General features: G+C 29.7%; 1 protein-coding gene across 2 annotated transcripts; it reads left to right on the top strand.

Annotated features, from left to right (window-relative positions):
* Positions 1-920: 920 nt before the first annotated feature.
* On the top strand, positions 921-6,456 carry jef (major facilitator superfamily domain-containing protein 6 jef). Of its 2 annotated transcripts, none has more exons than XM_075313503.1 (8): positions 921-1,031; positions 3,305-3,636; positions 3,700-3,893; positions 3,954-4,023; positions 4,091-4,363; positions 4,424-4,559; positions 4,620-5,801; positions 5,866-6,456. In XM_075313503.1, the coding sequence occupies exons 2-8, from the start codon at positions 3,383-3,385 to the stop codon at positions 6,040-6,042; spliced, it is 2,286 nt and encodes a 761-aa protein (XP_075169618.1). In that variant the 5' UTR covers positions 921-1,031; positions 3,305-3,382; the 3' UTR covers positions 6,043-6,456. The 2 variants fall into 2 exon arrangements, with proteins under 2 accessions (XP_075169618.1, XP_075169619.1); XM_075313504.1 differs by lacking the exon at positions 921-1,031 and adding an exon at positions 1,038-1,189.
* Positions 6,457-12,127: the final 5,671 nt, after the last annotated feature.

The raw sequence follows: 12,127 nt of genomic DNA, 5'->3' as shown, positions 1-12,127 counted from the left end.
GACATAATGTCTACTTTTGTTGTTGGTTCTTAGGAATATCCTGTTGTTGGCGGCGTCATCCTTGTCAATTGAGGCTATAATAGCGCATGCCTATAAATGAGTATGTGGTTTGGAATATTGAAGGATTCCTAGGACAGCAGAGGTTAACAGCGATGAATTATGTTAAGAGATTCATAAGGCTATGTCTATGATAAATAGATTGAAAATGTGAGCTTTTTTACAACATCTAAAAAATCACAATAACTTTCTTGTTTTAAAATTAATTTATTCTAAACTAAAAAAAATAAAATAAAATTATATGGAATGAAACGTAATTAAATACACCAATATAAAATAAAATTTTAATATTTTCAGGTGAATTGCTATGAAAATGGGCAAACAAAATATATATTATGTCGGTCTAACTGTTTGATGAGTATTTACTTGTTTGAATGTGGCTAGAAAGTTAGTACTTAGTATAATCTGATTATGCGATTAGATTTTTTTTCTTTGAAGGTTCTTTATGCTATTTCATATAGAGTATGAAAAAATAACATATACTTTACTACATTATCATCCGCTAATAACCCACGTATTTTTCTTTAAAATTATTTTTTTATTGTCATTTATTTTATCATTATGATAAAAATAAAATACCCATATAAACATTCATTTCAAATCTATTATTTCCGTTTCCTTTTCCTGGCACATGTTAATTAACATTTGCCTTAACACTCTTGGCCTAACATCCTCTCTCTCTTTTTCCTGTTTTCTCTACTCTGCAGAAGGGAGCGCATACACATATACACACACATGCATACACCTACTATACAAAATCCAAATGACAGGTAATTGAGAGGGTGCTTCATTCGTGGCTTTGGCGAATAACAAAAAGGAAATGAAGAAAATGAGAAAGGAAAACTGAAAAGCTTTTAGAGGAAAATCTCATTGCTGAAAAGCTGTCACAGCAGCACAGCAGCTTGCCATTCAGTCTGGTGTTACAGTTACGGACCTTGCAAGCAAAAAACACACACAAAACACACAATAGAACGGTAAAATCAATATAAGTAAAATATATTAACATTTTCTCCAACAATCTGAAAATAATAAAAGCAAAATTATTAAAAAAGGATTATAAAAAGAATGCAAGTGAAAGTTCTAAATGATTAATTCAAGTAAATTGTAAAAATTAACAAAATATTTGTGAAAGGTAATTGAAATTCAATCGAGAACCTTGGTAAAGTGTACAGAAAAAAAATTACAGCATGTTTGTTCGCCAATCGAGTGAAGGAATTTTTCTTATCGATTAGGGAAAAATAGCTTCAAAGTGTGTGATAATAAATATTTTGGTCGTCAAAGTGTATATAAAATGTATTTATTTGAAATATATGAATGAAATTTCGTTTTGTAATATTAAAAAATATGTTTTTTAACCTTGAATTTTAGTCGAAAAAAAAAAAAATAATATAAAAATAAGTGGGTATACCTACAAAAAGTCTACATATATATACAAATTTTGACAGTTATAAGTAATGAAGCGTTGGTGTGTTTGACAAATGGTAGAGTGCGACGATGGTGAAGGAAAAATACAAAAAGAAAAACCCAGAAATGACAGACTATAGAGGAATGAGCCACTGTAGGATTATATAAAATTAAGCTTTAGTGCAAAAATGTTGATGTTATAAAAATTATTTTGAAGCTATTAATATTTGAATTAAGAAAATTATGAAGTAATTATAAATAAATATGAAATTAAAAAAAAAATAAAAAATAGGTATTAATTCTTGAAAAGTTGTACATTTCAATTTGAACTAAAATTTCTTTGTGTAGTAAATTTAACACGTGAATTAATGAAGTTAGTATTGTTAAATAATTGTTCAAATAATGGAGAATATGGGAAAGAAACTTTAAACGGAATAAAAATGTATGGAAATTAGCAACCATTGTAAGCTGATACTTCAATTTATAAATTGAGAAATACAAAAAAAAAAAATAAAATTTGAAGATTTTTGTCTTAAGCCCTAAGGCAATCAGCAAGTATTTTGTTACACTTATAGAACAAAATGTGTTAAAATAGCGGATGTGATATTTTTGTTTTTCAGGGTCTAGCTAACAACAAGTTGTAAAAATTTTGGGGTTTAAAATGTTACCAAAACTAGTTTTTGTATATTCCTTCACTCTAATATCCTCAAAAACTCCTATATGCGATCAATAAATATTAAGTTTGCTGTTATACCTTAATGTTTGTTATTTCAACAAACATAGACTGCTTTTTCCCTCTTCGCAGTCTTTTTCCTGTTATAGTAGAGTTTTCTGCTGTGTCTTCTAACAAATTTCTTTGGGTGTATTTATTTCGAAACAACATTAATTTCGTTTTGTTTTTGCCTATATCGAGGACCACATTTTTGATTTTGGTTAAGCATTATAATACTTCTCCATTGTTGCCGTTTACTAATTCACAATAATATTATAAATAAATGGTATGAAGGGAAATTTACTATTGTGAATCAAGGATGTGTAAATTCGCCAAAAATCAAAATTGCAATGTAAATAATTAATAATTTCAGATTACACACAAAAATTTTGTTTTTAGATGCAATCACAAAATTAATTGATCCAATTAATTTTTTAATTGAAATGTGTTCAATCACAAAAATGATAGTATCAATACAGTTTTAATTGTGAATGAAGAAAATACTTGATTAAAAAATTAATTGATTTTATTAGCAAATTTCAATTAATTTTTTAATGGATTCAATTAAATTTTTAATTGATGTTGATTGCAAAATTCAATTAAATTTTGAATTAAAAACGAAATTATTTTTAATCGCAATACTATATTTCAATCACTTTCTATAACTATTTTTAATCCCTTTTAATTCAAAAATGTATAGTTTCAAAAAAAAAAAACATAATAAATAAATAGTTATAAATTTTGAAAAAAATCATAATTATTTAACTGTCTCTTCTGAGTTTAATTGAAAAGTTAATTGTATCAATTAATTTTTTAATTGAAAATTTCAAAATTTCAATAATTGACTTAATAGACTTAATGTTTCCAGTTTGATTAAAAAATTAATAGTATCAATTAATTTTTTAATTGAAAAAGTTTTCAACTTCAATCAACGTTTTAATTGGGAATGTTTTGGTGATATTTTCTTCTGTGCATGATAAATAAATAGTTAACATCAGGCAGAAGCGATTATATGCTAGAGTTTAGTGCGAAATTTGGCCTAGCAGAGAAATATCTGTAAATCAGATTTTCACTTACATCCACAAATGCATTTTTGGATTTACGATTTTCTGATTTTGATTTTCTTTCCAGGTACTAAGAAGATACAAAAGGTGTCTTGAGCTTGCCAGAGAGGTCATTTGTTTTAGCGGTTAACGTAACATTTCCAAAATGGATCAATACGGTGGTGGTGCTGCTAATCCCTTTGGGGCTCCATCGGGCATGGGAGGAGGTGGCTATGAGCAACAACAATACGGTGATTATGGTGGTGGTGGTGGAGGTTATGATCAAACAGCTGGCTATGGTCAAGATGCAGGTGGTTATGGTCAAGGTATGGGTGGCGTTGGTGTACCCCAACAACCTTATGGAGTAGCGGCTAGACCTCGTGTTGATGTAGAAGCCGAAGGCGAAGTAGATCCTTCACTGTAAGTTCAACGCTATTCAACGCTATAAGTTCGGATTAATTGGTGACCTATTTCGATTTTCAGTTATCCAGAACCTAAGGAGGCTACCAATAAAATACGTGGTCATGCTGATGTTGTGGAAATGTTGTTTGGTCCCACAGAGCACGAACTGATACCAGTGAAAAGTTTTTATTTCTTTTTCTATGCTGCATTTGGTTCGCTTTTTCCATTAATGGGTGTTTATTTCAAACAAATGGGCATGAATCCAGGACAATGCGGTATGAAATTGAAAACCCTCTAAATTGTGGATACCTACTTAACGTCTTTTTCTTTTTAAGGTATTTTGATTGGTATGAGACCTTTTGTGGAATTTCTATCGGCTCCTTTCTGGGGTTCATATGCAGATAGGTATAAACAAAAATCTTTAAAGTATATATAGTTTTTGTTAACAATTAAAAATTTCCCTTCCCCATAGATGTCGCCAGGGTAAAAAGCTGTTATTGGGTTCTTTGGCCTGTTGGATTTTGTTCACAATTCCCTTGAGTTTTATCAAACCTGAGCCGGTCAAGTGCATAGAACGCAATGCCACAGGATTTGTGTTGACCTATACACGAAGTAAACGTGATTTGTCAGCCTTCAATATGGCCGATATTGTAGGAGATAGTGTGGAGACTTTTGATAGTGAAGCAGCAATTAAGGGAGCTCAAACGATGCCAGCTCCTGAGGCTATCGAAGAAAGTCATTCCAGGTACGTAGCTAAAATCTCCATGTTGGCAAAATGTCTTAGTGATCTTCTACCCCAACGTAGACGTAAACGTTCAATTTTCCCAAGAATTGATGCTGGTATATCACCCGTCCATATACGTTTTGTAAGTAATTACGATGCCAAGGAACACAATGATTATGTTACTCCAATATTCTCTAGTATGGTTTATAGGACTCCGGTAAGTTGTGAACCTATATCCTTGGTTGGAGGAAGCTGAGCATGTTTTCGTCTTTTGCAGGATATTCAAAAAGCCTTCTTTTTGCTATTGCTGGTTATACTCATAGGCGAATTCTTTAGTGCTCCTGCCATTACCTTGGCCGATTCTGCTGTAATAACCCTTTTGGGAGAAGATTCCGATAAATACGGCCATCAGCGAATGTTTGGTTCTTTGGGCTGGGGTATTTCGATGTTTGTAGTAGGCATCGTTTTGGATCACTCTACCTCATTTTCCCACCATCCCTGTGGAGCTGGCCACATGGAGAAAAACTACAATGTGTGTTTTGCCATCTTTACGGTACTCATGACCTGTGCCATTATTTCGGCCACGAAAATCACCTTTAAATACGATCCCATAGATCTGGAAGTACAGCCCCAACAAGATGTCATTGATCCCAATAAGAAGGCCGAGGAGGAATCCATGAATCAATTAGCTGCTCAATTGAATTTACCCTCATTGGCAGTGGCTGGATCAAGTGGAACTGGAACAGGAACGGCAACCGCATCGGGAATAGGTGGTCCCACACCCAATATAGGGGCCGAATCGAAAATGTTTGCCCAAACTAATAAAGAAATGCCCGAATGGATGACCGTATTGACCCACATTAAAGATGTGAAGACAGCCTCTTTCCTGTTTGTGGCCTGGTTTATGGGTTTCGGCATTGGTTTGATATTCACCTTCCTATTCTGGCATTTACAGGACTTTGGAGGTTCCCCCACCCTCTTTGGTGTGGCCTCTGTCATTAATCATGTATCGGAAATCTTCGCTTACTTCTTTAGTTTCCGTTTAATAACCAAAATTGGTCATGTTAAGGTCTTGTGTTTGGGCCTAATGGGTAATGTGGTACGTTTTCTGTATATATCCTATATAACAAATCCCTGGATGGTATTGCCCTTCGAGTTAATGCAGGGAATAACGCATGCTGCTGTATGGGCGGCCTCGTGTTCATATATTGCTCACAATACACCAAAACATTTGAGAGGTTCATCGCAGGGTGTTCTCCAGGGAATCCATCATGGTCTGGGACGTGGTTGTGGAGCAATAATTGGAGGTATGTTTGTGACATACTATGGAACAACGGCAACATTCCGTTGGTATGGCATCTGCTGTCTGTTTGTCTTGGGTTTGTTCATATTTGTGAACTTTTATCGTAAGGAGCAAGGTTTCATTTCGGAAATACCCGTTGCAGAAGATCCTCATCAGGTAAGAGCGTTAAGCAGGAGGAATTTCAAGGATTTTAATTTTGTCTCCTTCTGTTTTTTTCTAGGTTGCTGAAGAGACTTCCCATTTGGCTCCGCATGGTGTTCCCAGCAATCCAATACCTCGCGCTTTATCAAATACACGTTTGAATGAAATGAATCCTAATGGTACTGCCTATGGAACGTATCAAACCAGTGGTGGCAATTTAGATATACCCGGAGGGAATCCCTTCGGAACTCAGTAAATCCACTAAAGACCATTCCACAATTCATCGAATCATTTCTCATCCAATTTATTATCTCATTATGTTAATTAGTTGGCTTTGTTTTTTTTAGATAATTTTCGTAGATAAATCGTGGAGTATAAGTCATGTGTTTCGAGATAGAAGAGTTTATATTAAACAGGGCTGCCATTTTGGTCCAAAAAATTATGAATTTTTAAATTTGGTCCGATGGTCGGACCAAATGGAATTTGATTGAGTTTGGTCCTTTTTCGTCAAATCGGCAATTTTTTCAAAATTTCCTGTAGAAAAAAAAATTTGACAAAATTTTCTATAGAGATAAAATTTTGGCAAAATTTTGTACAGAAATAAACTTTAAAAAAATTGTAAAGATACAAAATCATGCAAAAATTTTGTATAGGAAGAAAACTTTTTAAAAATTTTAATAGAAATAAAATTTTGCGATAACTTTCCATAGAAATAAAAGTTTGACAAATTTGTTTATAGCTATAAAATATTGCCTAATTTGCAATAGAAATAAAATTATGCATAATTTTCTATAGAAATAAAACATTGGCTAAATTTTCTCTAGGAATGAAATTTTGGTAAAATTTCCTAAGGAAATTAAATTTTGACAAAATTTCCTATCGAAATGAAATTTTGACAAAATTTTCTAATGAACTAAAATTTTAACAAAATTTTCTACAGAAATAAAATTTTGCCAAAATTTTCTATAGAAATAAAAGTTTGGCTAAATTTTCTATAGAAATAAAATATTGGCTAAATTTTCTATAGAATTGAATTTTTGACAAAATTTCCCATCAAAATGAAATTTTGCCAAAATTTTCTAATGAACTAAAATTTTAACAAAGTTTTCCACAGAAATAAAATTTTGTCAACATTTTATTTCTATAGAAAATTTAGCCATTTAGAGTTAAATTTTGACAAAATTTTCTATAGAAATAAAATTTTGACAAAATTTTCTATAGAAATAAAATTTTGATAAAATTTTCTATGGAAATAAAATTTTTACAAAATTTTCTATGGAGATAAAATTTTGGCAAAAATTTTCTATAGGGTTAAATTTTGACAAAATTTTCTATAAAAATAAAAATTTTGAATAGAAATAAAAATTTTGGAAAAATTTTAACTTTTAAATTTAATTTGGAATAATGGTCCGCTGGGACGAATTTTGGTACGCTGATCTTAATAATTAAGACTTCTTCTTGAATGAGCAAAATGAGAAGAGAAAAACACAAAACTCGATTGTAAAAATGAGAATCATTTGAGAAAAATATACTCAGTTAAGTTTTCTTAAGATTTAGTACAAAATAATTAAAATTAGCTTAGTTTATTAATATCATTTGTTTGTATAGCAGTAACTTTGATTAATCTGAATTATAGAAAACAAAAAAAAATCCATAAAATTATCTATATAAACTAGACTAGCTGGACATATAGTTAGATAGACCTCAAGATTCCTTTCTCCAGCAACAACTCGCTACTTCCCCAGAAAAAAAAATCGCTTTGTTATATAGCAACCATTGTTTATTATTTGTTTTGATTTTAGTCCCAATAGATATTTATCTCTGTATCAGGGACGTAATTAGGGGAATCTAATCAATCCTAACAATGTCCCTGTATTAATTACAAAAATGGATAAACACACATTCATATATACAATCAATCACATATATACCTTATGTACAGACAGTATAAGAGAAAATGCAAAAATAACATAGGAGAAAACGCGCTGACATTATGTAAATGCAATTTATATAAAGAGTAAAAATATTGAAGAAATCAAGAAATTATGACAAATTGCACATTGGGTTAAAGAGAAAATTCGCATTGGGAACAATTCAGTTGCCAGAGAGGAAAGTAAGAAGGAGGACACCATTGATAATATTATTTCAGAGAATGAAAATTTAATTGTTGAAGAAAAGAGTTTTTGAATTTTCCAAAGAACTCCAAAAGAATCCTAAATTTTGTCCTGGTGTATAAGGAAATTCGGGGTTATTCACGAATATTTTATGATGTCGAAACAGTATTGTTTGATGTTTGTAAAACCGGAAAAATGTTATCGTTTATTTTGAATTATTTTTTGCACATTAAAAAAGCAGGTCAAGTTTTTTTTGTTAAAAAAATGATAGTGAGCTTGATAAAAAATAATTCAAAATATATAATCATCATATTATGATTGTTATAATTTATTTTAATTAAATTAAATTTAAAGGTACTATCATAAGGCAGCCAGTATAATAATCTTTGAAGTCATTTCAAATTTATTAAAATATTACAGTACTATTTATTCCATTCAACTAAAATTGGCGTACGGAGAAGAATACCTTCTTTTTAATATGTGATTTTTTGATTTTAATTTTTGGGGGAATACCATAGGAAAATATGTAGAACCAAAATACAAAAATATATATGACCATTGAAATTTGTAAATTTTTCAATGAAAAAAAACAATATGCTATAATTTGTCATGATCCTGTATAAAGCATTTATAGAGGATTGTATTTTTGTAGCAAGGGAAATGGTCATATTAGTTTCAATGGCAACTGAAAAATTGTCAAAACTACAAACCATGACTTTTATTAAAATACTAATAATTTTTGTAAAGCTAAGAATATTAGTAGTACTGAGAATATTACAAGTACTGACTTTCCCACCATAATTACTTCCCATATTTATATTTCTGCGAATTCAACTTTAACCCAGTGTAGTGTGATCATTCACACACCAGTTATCGAGAGTAAAGCAAAATAATAACTAAATAAAACTATCAAAACATATCGTAAAAATTGGCCTAAATTCACAAGAAAAGAAAAAATAGCAAATATTTTTTTATTAATTTTTATCTTGTTAAGTTTTGTTTTCTTAAGATTTTGTTGCTAAAACAAACATTTTGAAAATTAAAGCGAAAATGTATTTATTATGCAAATCCTGTTTGTTTTTGATACAATCTATATACTATAATATATACATATGTATATTTATTAAGTTTTCCAAAATACTACACTTTGTTATATGTATTTAACACACACACACATACATACACACAATCGGCAAAAATGAACGAAATGTGAATTTTATTAATTACCAAATTATAATCTGTGGAACCAAAAAATCCTAGAATGAATGAAATAAATCATAAATCCATTAACGAAGACCTATTTTATATGGTATGTATAGACTATTTTTAATAAAAATGTATTTTTTTCTTAATAAATAAAACAAGAAATGCAAAATGGTCCATAATTTTACAGAAAACCAAACAGTTGATAAATAAAATAGTATATATAGACAGTAAGACTATGGCAACAAAATTATAGGATTTATGATAGATTGAAATTTTTCGAAAAATCCTGGAACCAAACAAACATAAGCTTTTGAAAATAAGTGGAAATGTTTAACGTTAAAGTGTTTTCTTTTTTGCTTTTGAAGAAAAAAAATAACGTTAGAAAGAAAATTTCGTTCCTCAAAAAAATAAACCTCTTCTTTCAGTGTATTAATATTTATGTAATTTTCTGCTGAATACTATTTTCATTAATAAAATATTTATAAAAATAAAATATTATTTCAGCTTGCATTTTTCAAAATTACGCTAATTCTAATACCTGTTTCATTCTATCACAAATCATTGTTGCCATTATAGCTAAATACACCGAAACAAATAGACAATGCACTGTTTTGTTCCGTTTTTTAAAGATTTTTTTCAAAAATTTGTTACTATAAATTACTTATTACACAAAAAACCAGCAAACATATAAACTAATGTTTTGTTGTATTTAATTATCATACATCAACATAAATCACGCATACATACGTACACAGGAATACATTTATATACACTTGAATATCATACTCTCAATATATGCAAATGCATGATCAATGCAAAACCAAATACAAATATATATAGTACATATATATAGAAAAAGCATATACATACACATAAATGCAAGCATACCTTAGTATTGTACCTTTTAAGATATTCTATTTACATAAAATTAATCTAACGTGAAAAATGAAGCATTTCATATAACATGGAAAAACATATATACAATTATACATACGATACATATAGACACTCACATAAAAAAGTATAAAATATTTAATATACCATTCATAAACGGAAACCAAAGAAAATTTACCTTATCGTTAAACACATGCATACACATACACATGTATGTATTTACTTCATACTCATATTTCACCAAGATATTACTGAACTATTTACACAGACACCCCCAATAATTTCTTTACATCCTCTCTCGATTACTCTATTGGCTGTAATAGATTTGTGTATAGGCATAGGACTCAATGACCTGTAACACATTCATCTTTACAGTTTATGTTAGAAAGTGATCTATTAACATTAAATATCCAAAACCAGAGAGGATGAGAGAAAGAGATTAGTGTTAACATCCAAGTTCTAATGAGATATAACAGAATCGAAGTATGCTTGCCATATATAAGCATAGCATAATGGACGTAAAGTGAAACAAATTGATATTATGAAAATCCGCCTCATTGTAATCAAATATTTTAAAAATTTAAATTAATCTTAATTACCACAGTAAAATAGGCGAAACAAACGAAATTCATACTGATTACTATACTGATTATACTGAAATAAATTATATGTTTTAATCAAACGAAAGAAATTAACAAAAACTGGTTAAAAATTGAATTAAAATACTTCATAATAAAATAAATAACTAAACAATCTAGACGAAGAGAAATAAAGAATTTGGAAATAAAACCCCAAAAAACATCTACTATATTGTAAATGAGTAAATATTGTTTAAATAAAAGGGAACTTAAAATACTTTTAGGTGTTGTTTTTTGCGTTTGTGTTTCTTAAAAAAAAAGCAAAAACAAGCTAAACTCAATCTTGAAAGCAGCAAATTTTAGATAAAGCATATTTGTTTTTATGATACTCATTTATTATTAATGTTCTTTCTGGAATATCCAAATTCTGTGAAAGCTTTAAAGCAAACTTATATGAGTACTAACCAAACCGATCATTGATAAAAATAGCAACAAATTGATATTATTTACATTTAATTACATATTAATGAGAGAAAAACTAATACAAATAAAACACTAATATATAATATACAACAAATGATATATATACATATATTTAAAACAAAAAGATAAAGAAAAACCCAAAGATATAACAAAAACACAAAAACTTTAAATGTTTATTAAACAAAAATATAGTTATAAATAAAAAACCAATATGATTAACAAGTACATAACAATGGTGTTTTATTATATCTTTATAAAGAATTACCCTCATATTCATAAAAGTTAATGTAAACTTTAAACCTACCATTTCCATAGAAATTCCTTCGATAAACTGTCCGTAAAAATATTATGACTATGGGCATAGGTTAGGTTAGGTTAGGTTATGTGGCAGCCCGATGTATCAGGCTCACTTAGACTATTCAGTCCATTGTGATACCACAGTGGTGAACTTCTCTCTTATCACTGAGTGCTGCCCGATTCCATGTTAAGCTCAATGACAAGGGACCTCCTTTTTATAGCCGAGTCCAAACGGCGTTCCACATTCCAGTGAAACCACTTAGAGAAGCTTTGAAACCCTCAGAAATGTCACCAGCATTACTGATGTGGGATAATCCACCGCTGAAAAACTTTTTGGTGTTCGGTCGTTGCAGGAATCGAACCCACGATCTTGTGTATGCAAGGCGGGCATGCTAACCATTGAGTTTGTAAATAAAAAAACTAATTGGGAAGTTTTACCCAAGACGAGACGAGATTGAAGTATTACAGAATCACCTCAAATATAGCTGATCAGAGAAGATTGCAAATGCCTTATTTAAAGATTTGTGATCAGATTCAATATGTAGACTATTTGACTCTATCAAAATTTTGAAAATTTGTTTTTTCAAAAAATAAACATTTGAACTTTAGAAAAAATTTACTTTTCGGGCTTTTAAAATTTTTCAAATGTCGATGAAAGGTATGTTAAATATCTTTTGCGGTTATTGAATGTTGACCCATATAAAGTCTCTACTTTCTGTAAGTATTAATTATATTTTATATATGTAACATTTTTAAAAGCTATTCACCA

Source organism: Haematobia irritans, chromosome 5 (genome assembly GCF_050003625.1).
Source record: "Haematobia irritans isolate KBUSLIRL chromosome 5, ASM5000362v1, whole genome shotgun sequence".
Taxonomy (NCBI): domain Eukaryota; kingdom Metazoa; phylum Arthropoda; class Insecta; order Diptera; family Muscidae; genus Haematobia; species Haematobia irritans.
The sequence above is the reverse complement of the archived record's forward strand: the minus strand, read 5'-3'. Positions and strand labels throughout refer to the sequence as shown.

Bases quoted from the DNA above. Each gene is read 5' to 3' on its own strand.
- jef (XM_075313503.1), top strand. From the start codon at position 3,383: ATGGATCAATACGGTGGTGGTGCTGCTAATCCCTTTGGGGCTCCATCG. The intron at 3,637-3,699 runs GTAAGTTCAACG...TTCGATTTTCAG, and splicing joins GGCGAAGTAGATCCTTCACT to TTATCCAGAACCTAAGGAGG. The intron at 5,802-5,865 runs GTAAGAGCGTTA...GTTTTTTTCTAG, and splicing joins TTGCAGAAGATCCTCATCAG to GTTGCTGAAGAGACTTCCCA.